We start from the raw sequence: 22,930 nt of genomic DNA on the forward strand, positions 1-22,930 counted from the left end.
AACGTATGTGGTGTGTGTTCATGCTTATTTAAGGGCGATCCTCCTCTGATTTCGTCCTTATGTGACTATCCATAAGATTATTAAATCTTCCCCAAAGGCAATTTTCTGCTGTTTGGGCGAACGGGAGGGGCTGAGCGGCTTTCAGTTCTTAGTTTTTTCGCACCCTTAATTGAGTTGAGGGTCTGAATTAGCTAGTACTATTCCACTCTTGTTCTGTAAGGGAATAGGAGACATGTCATTTCATAGTTTAAAGAGCTATCCCACTTCATACACATCACTAGATTTCCTAATCAAGAAGAAGAGAAACGAGTTTTAAAAGTCAGTAACGCCTAAAACTCTATAAGTGTTTCATAGCCCATGTCCTTTCATATATTCTTAAAAGCAAAAATCATCAAGATCTGCCCCAAATAAAACAGCAACTGATTTTGAACCCAACATCCCTCTTACACATTATTGAATGAAATATCCATCTGAACTTGTACATTATCATTGCTAATTTCAAGTTCAGTGTTACTGTTATTTGTATGCTGCCCTTTTTATATAGTTATTTTTCTCTCAACACGTTTTCCACATTTTTACAATCAAAATAACCTACCCATATTTGTCAACAACAGAATATCAACTAAGAAAATTGTCTATATGCGTTAAAATAAGTCAGCTGAATCCCAATTGTGTATAGGCAGATATAGAGAAGTTAATCATAGTTACCAAAATTAGAGGGGAAGGGAAAATGAGAGGGGAAAAAGACATTTAACATTTTTTGGATACAAAAACAGACAAATGTGACCAATTAAGAACCTGCCAACTGGAAGGTCCAGATCCAGTTCAGAGACAAATGTATAACAGGGTCCTTAATTTTCAAATCAGACCTTTACAGGGGCTTTAAGACAAGTATAAAGAGTTGAACAACGCATAAATAAAGAGATGAGGCCATAAACATGTTTACCAAAAATAATAGCAAAGTAAATCCACTTGTGTGGTTCCCCTGAGGTTTTGATTCTTGGTACATTTTGCAATGAACCACTTTAAAAGGTGATCCTAGAGAATTAATTGTTCTCCACAATGATTTAATCACCACCCGATTAATGTCAGTTTCATACCTTTATCAACTGCTGGGGCCTGAACTGAATGACCCATATTTCAATTGGGGAAAAACTTAACAGAAGAAGTTAACAGAAGTTAACAGAAGTTAACTTGGACATCAACTAATACAAAGTGGAAATCAACTGATCTTGCAAGACTGCATACTGTAAAACGTTTAACATGTTCTAATATACCACTAGCTGATAAGTTAACATGTTTGTGAAACTTGGAGGCATTGTCAGCAGGGATTTCCCAGTCTCGTTTAGCTCTAGCGACTCCTTTGGGCTCCTGCCAAGCTATTAGATGTGTTCATGGAAGTAAGTGCCCTCACATGCAATGATGCCTACAAGGAAAGCTTGCTGTGATCTTGTACAGTCAATAAAACCATTGGGAATTGGATGATGGAGAAATGGAGAATGGGGGTAAAAAAAAATGGTGTAGAGTGCCCATCATAATTACTGGCACACTAGGTAAAGAGGAGCAAAAGAACGATTAAAAATTTCATTGTTTTTCAGCTTGCTCTTACACTCAATGAGAAAAACTTTTTAAATGAATATGTTCAGAGAAACATGTCAATTGTTTCACTCTGCATTTTTTTTTTTTTGCAATTTGTTCATTAGTTGCCATTAGGGCACAGCAAAAATTAAGTTCACCCAAAATAACCTTCACCAAAAATCACTTGCTTTTAGAAATTTTCCCTTTGCAATGGATACATTCTCCAGTCTGAGAAATATAATTTACACACATTCACCCACAGATAATCACTCCAATAATAACAACACTATTAAAAGGGTGAACTAATCCAATCTACTACTTTTGGTGAGATGTTTGATTTGTCCATGAATGATACATGTAGTAGTGACAGTCATCCAATGATGCAGTGTGCCCCCGGGTGAAAATTGTATTAACCATTTGTGCTTAAAAACAGGTTGTGCCACCTTAAGCTGCAATACAATGCATTTGGAATGAAAGCAGACCCTTTTCACTTCCCCAAATGTTTCCACATTAAATCCTTACTTACAATAATGCAATAATGAGAACGCAGAAACAGTTTGAATGTTTTGCCAATTTATTAAAAAATGTCAACCAAATATTACATGTACGTAAGTATTCAGACCCTTTGCTACGGCACTGGGAATTGAGCTCAGGTGCATTGTTTCTATTGACTATGCTTGTACTACTAGGAGTTCAGTGGTAAATGTAACAAATTTGACATTTGTAAAGGCACAACGACCTATATAAGATCCCACAGATGACAATACATGTCAGAACAAAAACCAACCTATGAGGTCAAAGGAACTACCTGAATAGCTGAGACAGAATCGTGTCAAGGCACAGATGTTGACACTCGTAGCAAAAACAAATCTGCAGCATTGAAGGTCCCCAGAACACACAGGCCTCCATTTCTAAATGGAAGTTTGGAACCACCAACTGTTCCTATAGATGCCCGCCCCACCAAACTAAGCCATCAGTGGAGAACTTCCTTGGTCAGGGAGATGACAAAGGACCTGATTGTCCTCTGGCAGCGCAACAGAATTCCTGTATTGACATTGGAGAACCTTCCAGAAGGACAACAATCTCTGCAGCACTCCACCATTCAGACCTTGACACCACTCTTCAGTAGAAGGGCAATGATAGGCCGCTTGGAGTTGATGAAAGCCCGCTCTGGTCTGATGAAACCAAAATCACCTGGCCAATACCACCCCTAAAGCGAAAGCATGACGGTGGGAGCGTGCTTTGGGGAGGTTTTTCAGTAGCAGGGACTGGGAAACTAGTCAGGATCGAGGGAAAAGAAGAATAGAGAAAAGTACAGACAGATCCTTGATGCAAACCTACTCCAGAACACTCACTACCTTAGACTGGGTGAATGTTCACCTTTCAACAGGATAACGACCCTAAGCACACAGCCAAAACATTACAGGAATGGTTTTGAGACAATTTCCTTGTTTGCCAGAGCCCAGACTGAACCTGATGGAAGAGAAATCTCTGTAATGACTATCCCCATCTAACCTGACAGAGCTTGAAGGGATCTGCAGGGAAGAATGAGAGAAACAAATACAGGTGCTAGGCTTGTAGTGCCATACCTAAGAATATCATAAGCCGTAATCACTGCCAATTGTGCTACAACAAAGTACTGAAGGGTTTGGAATTTTGGCCCACCACGCTAAAGTCTCGTTTAGCTCTAGCGACTCCCCAAGCTATTAGATGATTTTTTAAGGGTTTGAACAGTTTCTGTATGCACTGTAACCAAACAATGTAGTTTAGTTTTTCACATTACTGTACAACGTTGTCCAACTCTTCCACACAGAACAGTTTTGGCTCATCAACAACTTGTGTCTTAACTTCAGGTACCCCTACAACATCTCACTTCGGGTTTAGGTCTGGAAACTGATAAGGCCAGGGTTTCCAAACCTCTCTTTATGAATCAATAAACTGTCCCCATTTATGGGTAACGTCAACCACTCCTTCGCTAACACCACTGGCTTCCATCTGAGACTCCAATCTACTACAAAACCATGTTGCTTGCCAAGGGAGCAGCAAGGGGGAACGGTCCTGCTGCTTTGGTCTCTTGGCCGTCCCACCCATAAGGTGCGACAGGTCCCACTAAGCCCAGTTAAAGCTCTCATCGTCCTGAGTCCCCAATGGTGAAACAAACATTCCCTTGAAGCTGGAACAGCATTGATGTATCTAAAATAACTCCACAGTCTGATAGCAGAACGGCTGTCCAGAAAACAATTCTTTTAAAGAAAATGCCTGAAAAACATCTTTAAACTTTAAAGTAATTTAATTCTTAAAACCAAAAACCCCTCCACAGATTCCTTGCCCTTAAAAACAAATCCTAGAAGAACGAGTAAGCAGCACTCTGACCTCCTCATCTCCCTCAGCCTTGAAACTAGAGCGGTGTCTACACTAAAGCACTATTTGGCAACAGGTAGTAACTTATAGCACACCCCACGTCTGTTCAAAAATGTAGAAAGCAAAGTTTGAAAAAAAATACATTGTGCCCAATGTTGACCTTTAAGGAACAGTCCTATGAAATGTCTTAAAATAGCCAAAGGACTGCAGCAATGTGTCTCAAGATGAAATTAATAAAAGGTCCATCAAAACAAACAGTTGGTTATTTTGATTGTCACAAGTGTTGATTAAAGGGAGGACCAGGGAGGTATAGGGCCATGCGTCTGAGGTCAGTCACTGTCACTGTCACTGTCTGAGGTGAAGTAGCAGCCTTCCTCCCCTGCATGTCCAACAACACAGAGACCTGGGGACAATGTTAGTCAAAACAAGGGTTCTTTAAAATGACAGTGTGTCTCTCTGTTTGAGGGGGCTGACAGCAAATGTAAAGAACTTGGAACTTTAAATCTTACCATTTGAGGTTTTCATTGCGTTGTCCTCGAAGCGGTTGAAGTCCAAACTAATAAAAGGACTCTGAGGACATGAACAGTTTTCATCAATCAATACCAGACCTGTTAATTTTGAACAATATTGATGACTAGCACTTTTCCAAGGCAGCCCCCCCTACAGTAGCTTGGAACCATGACAGCACACATGCGACACCCACCGACCAATCAAAATCAATATAACTGACATTGCTCCTTTAACGAAGACCTATTCTTTGAGGGTCTACACTATTCTGAAGGACCAAATAACAAGAATAGTACTGTTTCCATCCATGCAGTGAGAGAAACATCAAGCACAGGAGCACATAAAAGCAAGGCAGCAGGACTACATAAAATAATGTATTGCCTCAAAGTTACATATAAAGCTTAATACTGGTACATCATACATTGGCCACAATTGGCCTACATGCGCAAAACAAAAGTGGTTTCTGCCAATGTGGTGACATTTCTTCTCAAAAAGGCATGGCCAACAAAGCTTGATCAGAATAATATCCCGGCCCTAGGTAAAGATGTAATATCCAAAGTACGGCTGCCGCATGTATCACTATTCAAGACTCACAGCACAAAGTTTAGTGTACAAATTAGGGGTGAAACAGTACCTGTATTGGAATGGAACTGTTCGGTACAGGGTCCACGGCACACGGTTTAGTACGCGCTGCCGTTTACTACCAGTATATAGTAACTAATGAGGCTGTGTCAGTCTGGTTAGCCAAAGGAAAAAATATATACTGTGAAAAAAAAATATTATTGCCAATGACCTAAGAACTAACATGGGAAAAATATCCACATAGTAATAAAAGTGGTCTTTGTCTCACAGCTGTATGCAGTTCCGCTCATTAGTCATTTCAGTCCAGCGAGAAAAGAGCTGAGAGACCGTCATAGCAGCAATTAGCTTATGAAGGAATTAGCAGTTAGCAAAATACAAAGGAGCAACATGGCAAGCATTGACAAGCCAGAACTAGAAGACACCCTAGTATCATTCAGGTCTGCCATCAGGGAACATTTTGGTTTCTCTGTAAACTATAACAGGGATTGCCAAAGACTGGTGGATAAAACATCTGCAACATGCTCTGTTTATTACTGATAGCCTATTCGAGTAGCAATACAAGTAACATGACTAAATGTGACTATAAATGGAGAATAGAAAATTCTCAGGTACAAATTCTCTTTTAAGTTCTAGAGGTCCAATTTTAAGGCACTGATCACATTTGATATATGTTGCTGGACTATGAGGTCTTGTTGAAGTTAAAAATGACTTATTTCACGTTATATGGCAGGCACTGCTGTTTTTTTTGTGTTTTTTTTCTTATGCTCCTGGAAATTCAAACTATCCCTGTTTTTAGGATGATAATAAACGGAAAATGTAAATACAAATTACATATTTATCAGGCATTTACTTTTCCCGATGTCTCGCATCTTACCGAACCGTGAGTTTAGTGAACCGTTTCACCCCTAGTAATAATAAAACACTACCTTTTGTTTGAGGAGCCTCTTCCAGCTTCCCCTCTCTTCTTTGACTAGCCTGATGACCGGCTCATTACACTTCATCTCCCAGGAACACTTGTCTACAGAGATGCTGCTGTGGAGCTCCAGGTCAGCGTGGTACAGCTTGTCGTTCACTCGCGCACTACCCAACGCAATGCAACGTTTAGAGATTATAAAATGACAAAATACTTCCCAGAGAAAAACTGTGTTGACCAATTGTTTATGATAACAGACCTGTACACCACTCTGTCAGAGAAGAATTCACATGTCTGTTCAACTGGTTCCCTGAGCAACACGTTCAGCATGACAGTGTCTTCTCTCTGAAACCACTTAATCTGGGGGTGGAAACTAAAACACAAGTCAACATCCGCTTAGTCAGATCCATTTTACCATTCAGGAACAGGCGATTTCAGTCCAAATACCGTTTTGGTGCATCTGTGTTGATCTTGTCAACACGGATGATGTCCTCCGTGTGGATGGCATTCTGGCTGTCGATTTGCTCGTCGTCCATCCAATGACCTGAACGGCGCACACAGTTGGATTAGAATGAACAGCCACCTTCAAAGAATATGAATGTAAATGGTTCAGTGCTACTCTACATTTGAGTCTTTATACATCAGCTACTTTGTTGATCATTATCAAGCTGTTTTTTTTTTTTTCTACAAATAATATATGGTGCGTGTTTTGTACAATGTCAGTCACTTCCAAACAAATTCATGTTCATACCATTTGCAACAGGGTGATCAACATTAGAAATCCAGTCTCTAGGGGGAAATCCCTGTAGGGCAGAATACCTGCATGACAACATCTTAATATAAGTAAATAACATCTTCACATGTATTTTTGACCAATGGTCAAAATGTAATAGTAAGAACAGCAAGGAAAAGGCCACCAACCCCTGCTGGTGAGTGGTTCCGTTCAGGTTGCCCAAAAGACACCTCCATTGCACTGCCTTTGGGTCTGCGGGTGTTGTGGCCGGCATCTCGTCCTCGCTAGGTGTTGGGAGTGGGGCGGGTATCTGGTTCTTGTCAACGAGTGTTGGTGGTTCGGCCTCGCTCAGATTGGACACCACTGCAACTGGGACTTTGGTCTGTGGCTTGGGCAGAGGCTGGGCCTGGTTAATGGGAGGCTGGGACGAATGACCGGACACCTTTGGGTCCACAGGAAGGAGAGGCACATCTTCATGGGCTTGAAGTGCGATAGTTTGCCGCTGGGACGGTTCTCCTGAGCCATCGTGTAGATTCTCGACAGCCGCCCTCATGCTGTGGACTAGGGCCTCCTCGGCAGCCTGCACCTTGTCTTCTAGGCTCGCCTCAGAGCCGTCAGGCCTGACAGGCAGTGTATCACATATCACAAGAAGGCCGTTGACTATCAATGTGCAGTAACTAATGAGGCTGTGCCGGACCGGTTGGCCACAGGCATCCTAGGACTCTACTCACCCAGTACCGAGAGGGATTTCCCCAGTACTGGCTTTAGGCCCAGCCTTCTGACAGAGCTCTTTCAGCCGGTCTAGGTGTGTCGGGTTGCTGGTACCCATCCCAGTGCTCAGGATCTCCGTGTGGACGTTGTACTCATTTATGAAGGTCTTCAAGCCTGGCATGTGGGTCATTCTCACCTGACAACACGGAGCATGTGAGTTCAGGATTTTCAGCGGCCTTTGAATATTAACCGAAGCAATACCGATGCCATGAAACCGATGCCCAACGTACCATGGGATCAACAAACACGGTGTTTCTCAAACTCAAAGCAACCTTGGCTTGGTGCTGCTGGCCTCTGATCTTCTGACTGATGGCTCTGATCACCTAAACAAAAACAATTACTGTATAACGTCAGCACAATCCTTTTTATTCTGGTAAAACCATCGGACAAGGCTAGCCCAGAGATAAAGAGAGCGCAGGTTAGGTATATTCAGTGAAGACCTTGGGGTTCCAGTCAACCTCAGCATCGATGGGCATGGCCCTGCAGACGACAATCTCCAGGGCCTGGGGTGGCAGACTGTGGAACTGGGCTGGGAGCTGCAGCAGCTGGTGGGCCTTCACTTCCTGCTCACGGCCCTCGTCCAGGAACAGCGCCCTCACGCTGTTGAACAGACGGTCGCCTTTGTCTGGCGCAGAGGTGACTCGCACCCTGTGCGTAACGTAGGACGAGCAGCAGGCGGAGGTCTCAAGCAGTGAGAGAGGTGAGAGCTGACTACAAGGATTCAGACTACACTGCCTTTCGCCGCTACTTGGCATGTTATTCAAACCTGCTTCATTAACAGATTATAGTCACACAGCAACGTATTGATGGAACATTATGCAACCACAACTGTTTCAGAATAGAGCTCTAAGTGTTTTCTGACCTGTGGTAAAGCTCCTCCTCCTGTAGTCCGTAGACACCCCCCTCTAGCACCTCATTAGCACCCAGCTTCTCAGTGGCATAGTACGCCGTCATCTTTTCTGCCAGGCTCTCATAAAGGTCTTCCTTCTTTCTCACTATGCGCCCATAGTAGACAGAGGCTGTTTTTATGTACAAGGGCAGAACCTTCAAAACACAGTGGAAAAAATGGCTTAAGACACTTCTATTCAATGTTAGTGGTATAGTTCAATTGACATAGGCATTAGCTGTCCACACCTTCCAAGGTTTGATAGCAACCTATGCTTTGGTTTAGTAATTCAAAACTAGTCTTGTCCAGTGCCTGCAAACATTCCAATTCACTGACTGAGGACCAACCATTGTTTAATGACAAACTAAAATAAAATGTAGACATGGGGGGCAGCCTCTCACATCAACAGGTCCTCCGACAACTTCAATTAGCTTCCAGTCGTTGGAGGAGACGGCGCGTCAGTCACAACCACATGCTTTTTGTTTTCTTTAAAACCCAATTATAATCCGTGAACAACAACCAGTGTTTGTGCCAAGCACCTGTGCGCTATTCGTTTACCACAGAACTATCAGTAAGATCACAGGCGCCCACGTCCACCCAGTCACAGGAAGGGGAGGGTTTGGTGCTTTTATTGTTTAAATAAGTGTAGCTGCAGTTATAAAACGTCCAGTGCTGTGCCGGTACGGTACCGGGATTAACAGGCCGATTTAAAGGTAATCTCGCATACCGAAAATACATTATCAACATCCATGATAATCACAGCCCACATCTGGTCAGTGAATGTGTTTGCTGTTGCTCACTCGGTTCGCGCCTGAACAACACAGGGAATTACGCAGCAAAACAGCAGAAACAAAAGGTTTGAGTAGAAACATTTTGCGATCCTACTAGAAAGTGACTGAAGACTGACCAGTTTTGAGGGCAGTCATGAATTACACAGACTCACCAGAATAGTCCCCAACTCTGGATGCACTGGGTGGTCCAACGTGGGGCTGATGCTGTGTCGATCAGGACACACACTGCTGTCCCTGCAAACACAGCAGGTCACTACACACACACACACACACACACACACACTGCTGTCCCTGCAAACACAGCAGGTCACTACACACACACACACTACTGTCCCTGCAAATGCAGCAGGTCACTACACACACACACACACATTACTGTCCCTGCAAATACAGCAGGTCACTACACACACACACACACACACACACACACACTACTGTCCCTGCAAATGCAGCAGGTCACTACACACACACACACACACACACACACACTACTGTCCCTGCAAATGCAGCAGGTCACTACACAAAACATTGAGCTTTATTGTCGTCGTCCCCCCCATAAAAAAACACTGCTCTTGGCAGAGAACTGCCTGAATCTCTTGACGAAAGCACTGACCTGCAGAAGCCAAAGCTCTTCAGGTAGAGGCAGAGGGGCCTGTCAGTCTTCTGTTCCTCTTTAGCTTGCAGAACTCCCTGGGCAAAGTGCAGCAGCTCTGTAGGCAGCAAGGCCTCTGTACGCTTCAGATAGCGCAGGACACCAATCACGTGATGGGCGTTTTTCTCAGACAGCAGCAGCACGGACTTGGCAACGGGTGCTTGGCTCTCTGCAGCAGTCCCCTGCAAGTCAGTCCAAAATCAAAAAAAATCTGCATTAAAGAAAGTAAAATCTGAGAGCGATACTGACTTGACATCTGTTCACTAACCTAGCAGTCTAGCGGCCGTCTGCGCTAATGTATCCTTACCTGAACTAAACGCACTGACCAAGAGTAACAGATTAGGCTTGACCTACCTCGTCTGAAAGGTTCCGGAAGTTCTCAGACATGCAGAATAGACGACGGCCAAACAGCTTTGGAGAGCTTGGGAAGCTATAGTGAACAACACACGTGGCATCCCGGATACCCAGAGCTTTGATGCACTCGTTGTTTGTGACTGGTGTACAGGAAGAGAAGAAATCCAGGTCAGATTTGAACATGGCGGGAGGAGAGAAATGAAGTGAGCTTGGGGTCTTAGAGCTGACCAGGAAGACTGAAATAAATTTAAAGGTATATGCTTCATGTTCTCGCTAATTAAATACTCCCTTTGATGAATGCAATTGTGTGTCAGTTTACCCAAAATGACATGTGTGCCAGGTCCAATGGGCTTCTTCCACTGCTCAATGACAAAGTCAAACTGGTAGGTTAAGCCCTCGTGGGCTTTAAGGGAGAACGCTGATGTTTTGGAAACAGCCTAAACGGTAATTAAAGGAAAATTGCGTTTAGCAGACTGAATATACAGTAAATTTGACAGTGCATTTTCATTTTACCTAGCACCATTCACCTGTAGGAAACAAAACACCACCCCCCAAAAAAAATGAAAATCCAAAAATTACAAGTACTGAACTTTTATATTGTTACCCTTTTTGCCAGACCGCGTAAGCGGAGCCAGCTAAGAAGAGCGAATGTCACTGACTGACTTGTGAAGCGGACTTGTGAACTATAGGTTCATTATTAATTATTCCGTATAGACGAAAACTTCACTGGCTAAAACCATTGGTATCTACATTATAGTAAGCCTGAAATAAAACTGTTTACGGTTATATTGCGACTGTTTCTGGTGGATTTTTGAAGTACGCATTCATGCATGCATTTTGGGTCAGGATAGACCCAATGTGGAAGACCTGAGTTCGAATCTATTGAGAGCAACGACATTTATAAATTATTTCTGGTGGATTTCACGATTCTCTTGTCTTTTCACTTGATGAAAAAGTTAGTTATCGTCGCCTTTATTGATAGTTACTGTATAAATGTCATTCACGAATGAAAGAAAAAAGTAGTTTTGCCACAAAAGAAAAAATTCTGTTCTTATGCCATGAAATGAAATATCTTTGGCAGACTCGCTAGCAATTGCTCAATTCTTATGACTATTCCAGTAAGTTAGTAGATACCGGTAAAGCTTACTACTGGCTAATACGCTGTAAAAACAGTCAGTGGCAAACGGCATACACAGAAGCTATTTGTGGTGGAGGTAAACTTAGAAACGTTAGTTTAACTATATCAATGTAATTCACGAATGGCCAATTAACTATTAAAACAGCCAGTGGCAAAAGAGGATTTACTCAGTATAGAGGGTATACTGATGGCGGGTAAATGTACAGCTAGTGTACAGCTCCGTAATGTAGTGGTTAATGACACAGACTCATGTGGGCGACCCGGGTTGGAATCTCGAGAGGGCTACACTTTCTACTGTGGGCCGGCTGAACTAGGCTTGCCTGGTTTCTTGCTTAATAATATCAATAGTACCTTATATCTGAAGGGGACAAAACAGTCTGCCAAAGAATTGTTCTACATTTACAGATTACTGAAGCTACCTTGAAGACCTGCTCGACCTCCTCAGCAGAGTTGGTGATGAAAAGGGTCTTCTGTGCCACATCGGGAATCAAGTCCAGTCCTGCCAGCAAGACAGACATCTTGCTGGAGTCCAGACACAGCAGGATCATCTGGGGAAAAGGGTCGAGTGAAATGTTGCTTTGAGAATTCTGGACCTTGATGAAATCCTTTAGTGAAGCTTCCTACCCTCTTCTCTGCCTTGAAGCTAGTACTACAATAATTAATCAGAAAGTTTTATTGCAAAGTTTCACAACAAACTAGGAATTTGTTCTGGTCTGTTAGTGCAGCAATTTTATACAAAATAAATAAAATCAAATAAGAAATAGTGGACTGAGCATAAAAAAAAACAGTAGACTGAGCATTAATAAATTACACAAAAAAAATACTAATCTCTACAAAGTCATGTGAAAGCAAAGCATCCATCATGTTCTTTTCATCTTGAGCCAATCACCAATCTAAACAACTGGACCTCTAGAGATCCGATGGCTAACCACCTTGTCCAGCTAAGCCCCAGAGAGGCCCTAATACTGACCTGGTGCACGTTGCCATAGAGCGCGGCCTCCTCCGTTACCGTGATGACAACGGCGGGGCTGCTCATGTGATCACGGAGCAGGCCCTCCAAGTGGGGACTCCAGCGTTTGCCCGCGGCTATGATCTGTCTTGGACACGACGTCCGTTCTTCACCGGCGGTCACCTTCTTAAAGTGCTGGAGGATGGAGGCCATCTGAGGTGTTGAGGAGGAAGGCCCTAGTCAGTCAAACTCCGAGGATACCAAAGCCACCGAAACGAAACAGGAAATTGAGCTTGTTCGACAGCTACATTTTTACAAACTGACCTCTTTTCTGATTTCTGTACCGTTTCCACCTATTGATGTTTTACTGAGTAGCGTAGTGTGGGTCTCACCACTCATTGAATCTTTGACAAGGTATTTCCCCGCTACTTTCTGAACGGTCCCATTTCTACATTCGGCGTCTTACCTCATCCGGGGCTCGAGAGAAAAGTAGGTCCACCTCGTCCAACACCAGGTGACACAGCCTCAACAACTGGAAACAGTGGGAACCCAGCAGCCGCGCCAGGGTGAAGGGAGTGGACACTATAACCTGGCCTGGATAGAGGAGGCAGCAGCGTATAGACTTGGTCCTGTCCGGAAATTGGCTTGCAGCATTGACTGTATTGCAATTAAGAAACGGTTACATTAAAAGGTAATATAACAGTCGGAGTCTTCCAAACAGTGCGTGGAAGTAACAAGTCTTTAAAAGGTTTGAGAGGTGGATTTAGCACATGCACACTTGATCAAACCGATTTTTGGTTGCTTAAAATTTAGACCAGTAGTAAATATAGAAGATTGTTGCCTTCAGGATAGTCGCTAAACTCCATATTTGGCAGGTGACCAACAAAAATAGACAATGCCTCCATAGCTGCCAAATGGGAAGGCCATTATGTTACTATTCTGGGCGAGAGCAGAGATTTACATTTTTTGTTGACTCCCCACAGGTACAGGTTGAGTGTTGACAGTTAATGAGTTTGTATGAAATGCCAGATTACCAGTGAGGACAATGGGCACAGCGACTAGTATTTTCTAACAGAGCATGTATCATCTAGTCTGCATAATAAGCTTACAGTTGGATTAGATTCAACTTTGTCACTGAACTGTACAAGTACAGTACAACAAAATGCAGAAATGCATTATTTAACCCTAAGTGCAAAGAGTGCAGAACATGTAGAGGTATTCAGTATAATACGTATAGTATATCACAGGTGGAATGTGTCGATGTGCAGCGAAGGCTAATGCACTGCAAATGGCAATACTAAATGTGCAATTAAGGGAAACACAGGGGGGCGGCAAGTTTTAAAAGTAATAAGCTTACAGTTGTTCTGGATCTTGACATTCTTTGCCTCATCCTTCCCCAGTCCTACCAGTATAAGCATGGGATGGAGGTCCTGGACGGTATGGCTCTCTTCCAGCAGGTCAAACACAGCCTGGGCTTTCTCCCACCCAGGACACAGGATCACCGCTATGGGCTGTGGGAGACAGCCATACAATTGGATGGAAGACCATGGAAGAAACACAATGGATCTCCTAACTCGGTGTTTCAACTGCAGAGAGCAAAGTCTCACTGGTTTAAATATGTTTCTCAAAATGACCCTTTGATGTCAAATTTAAGCCAAACCGCTGAGTTGGTCACAGAAATGATGTACCCACGTAATAGCATGGGGTACACTGAATGGGGTACACTGGATGGGGTACACTGGATGGGGTACACTGGATGGGGTACACTGGATGGGGTACACTGAATGGGGTACACTGAATGGGGTACACTGGACATCCTATTATCCGTCTGGTGCCTTGTGCGCTCAGCGTACCCCCGTGCGAGAAGAGACGGCACTGAAGACTGAGGAGAGCTGCATGTGGGCCAGGAAAGGAGGGATGTAGGTGAGGGGTCTGTCTCCGCTGTGTGAGATGACGACTGTGTCACATCCTCGGGCCACTGCCGGCCAGCAGTAACTCTCAGCCACAGACGGGTCGGAATACCCCTTCCTCATTAAGATCTGGGAGGGAATATGGAACATGAAACACTAGCCTTGACATTTTGCAAATGGACATTATTGTAGCCTAAACTCCTCAGGGGGGAAATTTCCCAGTCATTTAAAAATGTCAAAACACTTCATCACTCACACTGAACGTGCATTGAATTCGGTTACCGTGCTCTTGAAATTACATTCCTCGAATTCTCTTTTCACAGTAGTACATAAAAATGTTAAGGCATCGGGGGTGTTCTGAACGCGTTCCACTGCAAGAATATGGATGACAGCAAACCAACCCTGCGCAAGGTGTCTGTGATGGGTGCGTTGGCCAGGCTGGTGCAGGCGTCCAGGCTGATGGCCGAGTGCACCACAATCCCGTTCTTGCTCGGGTCGCTACAAACTGCCTGAGATGAACACATTTAGTCAGGCACGCAGGTAGGAATTTACATTGCACACACAATCCAAACATTTGGTGAAAGGAGGTTTGGGTTAAATGTCTTGAATTACTTCAGAGGAATCTCCAGTTTGGTTTAGAGGATCAGGGTTTAGAAACTGCAACAGCTGAGCACAGGCGAGCTCTACGTCAGTAATAGGCTGCTTTGCGAAGTTACACTCGTGTGTCCCGTCTTCTACTAGGCCACTAGGAGTACAGTGAACAAGATCAAGACGTGCAGTGCAGCCATTCACACTGGTGAAAACAGAAAACCTATGGACCACTCTTTATATGATATACCTTAGTTCAGTGCATGGCTGTTCCTCATGTTCAGCAGTGGGACTTTTGCTGTTCCAGGATACAGTAGAATGAATACAGGTTAGTGAAACATTAAGGATTCATTTTCAGAAGCCCTGCTACAGAGGTTCCACAAATCTATTTGTGAGACCTTGCTCTAATGTTTCCTGGGGTTTATAAAAAAATGTGTTCACATGCTTGGTGGTTTTTAAAATCTAGGTTTAAGTTTGAATTGCAACTAGACTGGTAGAGAAAACATCAAGACACACCATGGCCAAAAGTGTGTGGACACGCCTACTAATTATAGAGTCCAGGTGTTTCAGCCACACCCATTGCTCACAGATGCAAAAAAAAATTTAAATCCAGCACACAGCCATGAAATCCCCACGAACATTGGCAGTACAATGGGTCGTACTGAAGAGCTCAGTGACTAAACGTCGCCCTGTCTCAGGATGCTACCTGTGCCACAAGTTAGTTTGTGAAATTTCTGCCCTACTAAATCTGCCCTGGTCAACTTTACGTGCTGTAATTGTAAAATGGAAGCATCTAGTCTAGAGCAACAACAGCCCAGCCACAAAGTGGTAGACCACACAAACTCACAGAGTGGGCCGACGAGTGCGGAAGCACGAGGTGCCTAACAATCACCTATCATCTGTCGAATCACTCACCACTGTTCCAAACTGCCCCTGGAAACAACATCAGCACAAGTCATATCGGGGGCTTCACGCAATGGATTTCTCGAGTGGCTTGCACAGAGCCCTGACCTCAACCCCACTGAACATCTTTGGACCGGCCGTTGTGTGCCAGGCCTCCTCGGCCTCACAAACGCTCTTTTGGCTAAATGGCACAAATTCCCACAAAGATACATCAAAATCTGGTGGCAAGCCTTCCCCCGAAGTGCCCATATTAACGCCTATGGTTTGGGAATGGGATGTCCATCAAGCTCAGGTGTGATGTCAGGCATCCGCATATAAGCTCAAATGCTGTGGCTCAGTGACATCCTGCCCTTAAGGGGCCAACTGAACTCGTGATATAATGGTACAGGTTATGAACATTTAACTGAGGAATTTCACACGTTACTTACTAGAAACATGAAATATTACATCACTCACTTGTTAAACATTGTAATTGGGGAAAGATATTGCACTGGTAAAATAAACATTCCTGAGTAACTGGTAGATTTTTGACCGAACTTAATAACATATAAAGTATGTATGCGAGTAGTGAACGAATGGCGGCGGTTGAAAGATTGGCAGCAGTACAACAAAGTTTGTGAGTAGTAGTGGACTGAGTTTAGTGTTCATTACCATACTGCTGCTTCAGTCTGTGGTTCCATCGGTTGAGCTGCATTGACCGGTTCTTTCTCCGAAATCTCAGAGAATTGCTCACCAGCACCTCCCTCATCTTCATTAATGCCACCCTAACAATCAAATCATGTACTTATAGCATCTTATTTTGGCCCAAGCAGAACAGTCCCATTGGCACGTCTAACTTAGAAACATGAGAAGCAGCGTTCTTATGCCATTACACATTAAAAGCTAAAAGATCAGCATTCCACACTGGCAAGAATCTCACGTTGGGAATTACAGCCCTTGGAGTGATGGAAGCAGGATTCAGGAACTTCATCAATCTGTTTAAATCGACAACAGAAATATGATTCAATTTCATCACATTTTACAACAGTACAACAAAAGATAAAGACTAAAGCATTTTCACCTGAACAGATTCAGATTTTGTAACAGATCCGACACTAAAGAGGTGTTGCCGTCTTCTCCTGCATCTTTAACGCTGAAAAAAGAATGCTTCCATTAACAATTTGGCTTTATTACACCAAAAAAAATGAAGAGTACTTAAAAACAGAAACCTCAGTTCTACGGAACAAAATTTCACCTCGCCTCTTCATCGCCATCAATCTCCGAAAATGTCTTTGATTTCACGTTCTGCACTGCTTTCTTGTCTCCCTTGAAGGGCTTTCCTCCACTCGCTAGGCTTTTCTGGAAAAAATTTTTAAATAAAAAATGTGTTTCACAACAACAGCTGCACCTCTTAGAGGGTGAAATGTATTTTATGTCCATAAATCACCAGATCCCAACAAGGTTGATCTAACAAGGAGTAAACTAGTAGTCACACTACTGTATGTACCAGACTAAGCAAAACTTTGTGTCGCAGGTTGTGTAAACTCTATCCTTGTTGTTAGGCAGGGAGTGTTCAGTACATACTGGCAAGGATGGTATTCAGACCCCTTCACTATCTCCACATTTTGTTAGACTTAATTCATAATTAAATTCTTTTTTTCCCTTTTACCCCCAATCAACACACAATACCCCATAACGACAAAGCGAAACATGTTATTTTATATATCATTGAAAGTTCCCATTAATACAGTGGGCCCATTAATACAAGTTTTGAGCCACCAACACTCTCCAAGTGCTGGCCGTCCGGCTAAACTATGAAACCACACAAGGGACTTGTTCAGGGAGGTGACTAAAAACGGAACGGCCATCATCAGAGTCGCAGAGGTTCTCTGCTGAGATGGTCGTATTACTGGGAGGTTATCCCATCCCCACGGCACTCCAATCAGGGCTTCATGGTAGGGTGGCAAGACGGAAGCCACCGGAGTAAAAGGCAGTAAAAAAACCACCTGAAGGACTGAGAGCATGAGGGTCCAATGGGGCCGAGATTAAAACAAAGGATTTCCCTACAGTGGGAGCAATCAAGCTACTGAAGGGGGATGCTTCGAAGGACCAGGAGACTTGTTGGGATGGAGGAAATTATCTACTGAGCAAAACACTGAAAGGTTCTTGAAGAAAACCTGATACAGAGCACATAAGACCTCCGACTGGGGCGAATATAATTTTTTTTAGCACACCAGTACAAAGCATGCAGCTAAGACAACGATGGAGTGGCTTCGAGACAAGTCTGTGAGTGTCTTTGAGTGGCCCAGGCAAAGCAAAAAAATTTTAACCTCATTGAACATCGGTGCAAAGACCTGAAGATTCCCCATCCAATCGGAAAAAGCATTGAGAGAAGAACAAGTTCAAGTTGAGCAGAATTTAGGCAGCTTGGTGAACTATCCTACACATGCTGTGGCGTTGTGACAAGGTAAAGTCACATAATTGAAATTTACAGGGTAGAAAATTGAAAAAAAAAATATTAAGAGACGTTTAAGAGACCTTACCAACGATGTTAAACCACTGGCCTACATTACTACAAACAGATTTATCTGAACTTTGGTATTGATTGGTGGAAAAAACTATTGGGATAATGGATTTTAGAACATTTGCATGAAAAGCTTTCGCCAATTACATTGAAACCTGGGTGGTGAACACTTACCTTTGGCTTCGAAAACTCAACAGGTGCCTTTTGCCTGGGCGTTGTCTGGCAATGATCAGTCACTAACAACATTAATGGAAAAAGTAAGATTAGGGAAATCTTACTAAGACCTTCATTTCAGGGAGCAGCATTTCTCAAAAACATTTAAGTAGACATGATCAAACATCATCATTAAAGACAACAATAACTGAGAGTTTACCATTAGCGTCAGCAGTAGGGTCCTGCAGACGAGGGAAAAAATCTGAACGAGATGATACGGTGCAACCATCTGTGGCCAAAAAGTTCTGTGTCTCGGAAAAGATGTCACAAGCTAAAATAGCAGGGGATCTGTCAACATTTTCATCGGTTTCTTCGGTCTTCTGGCTTTTGAAGAAAGCAAACTTCTTCAAGACAAGTTCGTCATTCACACAGATCTAAAGAGAGAACCGTATTAACATAAAACTTGATGTAAGATAAAATTCACCTCAGTTGTCAAACATTCTACTTCTGTGGTATAAACCCACCCCTCCAAATTGGAGATGTGCAGGGGGGCTGCCAAAACTGGGTGCCCCTGATACAACAGGAAATTAGCTACTAACAAATTTTTAAAATATCGTACAAATTGGCAACATTGTGGGGGACGTTTTGTGCAGGATGTAACATCATTCAGAATAAGGACACTTTTGTGCACAAACATTAGTGACACTTATTTGTTCCTAAGCACTACTTCCCAAACATCTGGCTATGAAGACTTAACGCATAATTACAGGGATCTGCAGTTAATAGGGGACATCAACACTGACTTGCTGTACAATACCTTCACATTTTTGACGGTCAAGTAGAGCTCTATGGAATCGCAATCTGCTTGTGTGTCACGCAACACTGCCTCCATCTGGGTAGAAGCTTCAGGCCAGGGGATGAAACAAAGAGCAGTTAGCACCGGTATAAATCAATGAGACTTCCATAGTATGAACCATGTGCTATAGAGAATTTGGTGACCTTTATGGAAACAATGGACGGAATCTCGTAATAAAATATTAGGTACCGCGTAAAAGGTTGTGCAGATAGCGTGTGGCAGAGCTGTCCCACTGCGTCGAAGGTCTAGGACGAAAAGAGCTCTAAAAGGTGAGTAGGTGTAACTAACAAAAAGGAATTGTACAATTACAGTTATCACAATTCAGGAACATCAATGCAATTCCCCTTAGCAATGCAGTCCTTACATTAGCTCAGCTTTCTGCAGGCAGTCTCCGGACACCAGCAGTGTCATGGGTAGGACTCCTGCAAGCTTAAACTTTCTAACCCAGAATGGCAGCTGCAGAAACGTCTCCAAAGGAGCCAGAATCCTTGAAAAGAAAGGGCTCCATTAAACAACTTACATTCTATGACAGACATGAATCAAGTGCAAAACAATGACGATGGCCAAAGACTCCAATTGTCACATGCACTAGTTGGCACGATACAGGATTAGGACATACTCCTCATAGCTGACAACGACTCGTTCTCCGTGGTCAACTAGGAAACACATGGCCTTGGTTCCAGTAGTGCCCTTGAATAGTGACTCGATGATGACTCTGCACCAACTCCTCAAGGCAGACCAGTACACCACACACACCTGGTTGGGACCAATGGATAGATTATGCTCTTGGATTCATTCAGAGGCATACTGCTTTTCTGTTATTACACCATACAAGCTCATGTGAGGGAGACCTGTAAATGCATGTTGACGTCTCATCTTTACATTTACAGACATAACATGTAAGTGCAATTATTTCATGTGATGCTCCATCTTGGGGTATTAAATATGTTTTTTTTTTATATACTATACTTGGGCAATGACTACCTGCAGTTATGTCTGTCTCTTATCAGCAGATATTGTGGAATAGGGGGGTTTGTATGAAAAGGTGTGATTATTTTTCTCCCCATTTTGATATTTTTAAGCTTTGGCAGTAGAGAGAGAAAGTAGGGGAGCTGCGGTTGTTGGCGGGAATAGCACTACGATGGAAATAGTCATGCTATTGCAGTACATGCGCAGCAACAGCTTGGCGCACTAAGACCACTGTCTTATTCTTAAATGGCATTCAGTTTGGAAGCGCAAGAACGGTACGGGGTCCCAGCACTTATCAGGGAAAGCAGCGCTTTATTAAACAATGAATACCACATGAGCCAAACACCAAGATTTTAAAATGATTTCCCAGTTGCTACACTCAAGAGAATAAGTTATTTGAAGCTCAGTCCAATTCGGTTACCAATGAATGCACAATCAAATGCCTTACAGTGGGGTGGTCCAAACATTTGATGACCAAAATGGTGGAAAAACTCATATCTACCTTGCATGGGCAGAGCCCACATCACTGATGTGAATGCACCTTTAGGCTACATTGCCAATGATATCACAGTCCGTTACCTGTCCCTCCTCAATCGAAGAGGGTTTGACCTTCTGCACATCAAGGTTGACCTCATGATAGAAAAGGTTCATTTTCACTTGCAGATCATCATATTCTTTTTTATTCTCGGTCCCTTCGATACCTTTCACCAACCTTCCCCACAGACAGGATGGGTTCTCCACCTGTCAAGAACGTGGTAAATAGTAATGCCATAACTGGTAAAGCTACATCTTGGTTCAATGTGTAAAAAGTGATTAACTGGCAAGCAGCTTGTATGCACCATACATTGTCAGTCATCAAACTAGCTAGGTCAGTGGCTCCCAACCTTTTTCAGTTACTGTACCCCCAAAAAGAATTTGCACTGCTTGGAGTACCCCTGAAGTACCCCCTCATGTTCATTTCACTAGTAAGTCTATGGTGTCATGAGTGTTTTCAATTACCCCCTGTGGAAAGGCCAAGTACCCCCAGGGGTCCTAGTACCCCTGGTTGGGAACCACTGAGCTAGGTGGTAGTCAGTCAGTCGCAACTAAGGAACTGTCTTCATCTCAGTGATCGACATCCTTAGTTGCACATTAACCTACTTGAAGGTACCCGGGCTTGGTAAAAACCAGTGTGGCCCTAACGATCAAAAAACTTGGTATGCCCCCACAAATAGAATCCATTACTTTTATACATATGCCCTTGTAGACTGTGTTTTTGCCTAACCGGGATTTTTTGAGTAGGTTCTTGTTTCATCTTAGCCCATGTAATGAACTAAGGTTGACAAGTGACAATATATAATGTCCTTAAAGTGAAAATGTCTTAGTTGCTCATGAAGGTACAGCAGGTGGATGCAGTCAGTACTAGTTACAGTAAATAGCCAGTTTTTCTAAGCTTACCTTCAAAATACGTATTTCAAGCATTGCTCCAAAATCTACCGGCAGTTTGGTTCCCTGCATGATAAGATTGCTCCAATTAAGAACAATTATGATTCATCAAGCATTGCTTGTTAGCTTAGCTAGCGATCTGTATATGCTCAAAACTACATGTATTCAGATATTTAAAAGGTAGCAAGCAAATATATACGCATGTAGCTATAGCTACGGGTCATTGTGTAAATACCTACCTGTGTAGCTATACATGTGCAGTACGGCGAATTGGCGTCGCTTAGTGATTGGAATATTGAACCGCGAGTCCCGGATGTACCGTACAGTTTTGAAAGCTACAGATTCGACATATTCAATAGCACGTGAATACTTATATACTACATTCGAAGTTTCGTTTGATCTGTGCCAAAGTTCGTAGTAAAATGCAGGCAAGTTCTCCGATGGCAATATGCTTTCAAACACGAACCTCAACTTGACACATTTACGTAGAACGATTTACAGTAGACATGTTTTACGTTAACGAGCAAGCTTAAACGTGCTCGTTATCTTCGCGCACACGGTAATGTCGCGATCTAGTAACAGGCGGTACCAGACATCACACCTATCTATTGTGCCACGAATTCTTATAAAAAATGTCAGGAAAATACAGTACGTGTATAAAATCATTAAACGTTAAATGTGATACTTCCGACCAATAGGTATGAATTATGTGCACGGTGGTTAAAGTTGACGTCACACATTAAACGTCTATAACCAGCTTGCAAAAAGTTTACCATTTAAAAAGAAACAGTTTACCATGTTCACATAGCTTACCAGTTGAAATTCACAATGATAAAATATAAAAGGTTTATAAAATACATTAGGCCTTCATCACTTCATGAATATTGTATATACACATGGCATTCGCTAGCACGAGCTAGCTGGTAAAAAGAAATGCAAAAAAGGTTTTTGACATTAATGTACTTAATGTAAAAATAATTCCTTTGGCAGTCGAATAAATTAAGGAGTTCACACGTATCGCGCTTTCACTGAGTAGTAACTTACAATTTCGTATTTTCGGTTACATTAGTTCAGTATTACATTTCAAACCTGTTTAAATAGATTGGAGGGAGCGCGAGCGTCCAATTGGAGGAATGCAATGTGCTCCGGGTTGCAAGATTGCGATGACTCTGACCGGGCGCCTACCCGCGCAAAACCCAACTTTTACTATACAACTCTGTATAGATATAGAAGATATGCCCGCCCAAGACCATTTCCCCCAGCACACAGTCATTAAAAATAGCCCAAATTGCGAGAAACTTTCCCATCCGACAACGTTGGAAAGGACGTCTGACTGACAAAACTCGATTGAAAATGCAAATTAACTTTGTAATTACTTCATTTAAATATTTGGTGACAAAACTCAATT

The 22,930-nt window shown here is 42.9% G+C and overlaps 1 protein-coding gene across 5 annotated transcripts; it reads right to left on the minus strand.

The window, feature by feature from the left end:
- Positions 1–2,174: 2,174 nt before the first annotated feature.
- tdrd12 (tudor domain containing 12) lies at positions 2,175–22,859 on the minus strand. 5 transcript variants are annotated; one of them, XM_029114829.2, is made up of 36 exons: positions 22,612–22,859; positions 21,535–21,588; positions 20,677–20,838; positions 19,748–19,884; positions 19,493–19,615; positions 19,318–19,373; positions 19,090–19,175; positions 18,493–18,706; positions 18,294–18,355; positions 16,851–16,954; positions 16,677–16,748; positions 16,536–16,590; positions 16,268–16,380; positions 14,964–15,011; positions 14,738–14,870; positions 14,527–14,634; positions 14,069–14,254; positions 13,573–13,726; positions 12,682–12,872; positions 12,237–12,428; positions 11,686–11,814; positions 10,448–10,565; positions 10,129–10,268; positions 9,736–9,956; positions 9,275–9,356; positions 8,308–8,489; positions 7,886–8,093; positions 7,676–7,768; positions 7,406–7,581; positions 6,863–7,294; positions 6,693–6,760; positions 6,389–6,485; positions 6,201–6,314; positions 5,955–6,108; positions 4,449–4,509; positions 2,175–4,342 (listed from the first exon to the last, which is right to left on the minus strand). In XM_029114829.2, exons 2-36 carry the CDS (start codon positions 21,556–21,558, stop codon positions 4,269–4,271), a joined length of 4,569 nt encoding a protein of 1,522 aa, XP_028970662.2. In that variant the 5' UTR covers positions 21,559–21,588; positions 22,612–22,859; the 3' UTR covers positions 2,175–4,268. The 5 variants fall into 5 exon arrangements, 4 of the variants coding, with proteins under 4 accessions (XP_028970662.2, XP_028970661.2, XP_034143978.1 ...); XM_029114828.2 differs by lacking the exon at positions 22,612–22,859 and adding an exon at positions 21,762–22,193 and having other exon boundaries at positions 12,682–12,809; XM_034288087.1 differs by lacking the exon at positions 22,612–22,859 and adding an exon at positions 21,762–22,193 and having other exon boundaries at positions 9,275–9,347.
- Between the last annotated feature and the right edge of the window lie 71 nt (positions 22,860–22,930).

Source organism: Esox lucius, chromosome 19 (assembly GCF_011004845.1).
Source record: "Esox lucius isolate fEsoLuc1 chromosome 19, fEsoLuc1.pri, whole genome shotgun sequence".
In the NCBI taxonomy this organism is placed as follows: Eukaryota; Metazoa; Chordata; class Actinopteri; order Esociformes; family Esocidae; genus Esox; species Esox lucius.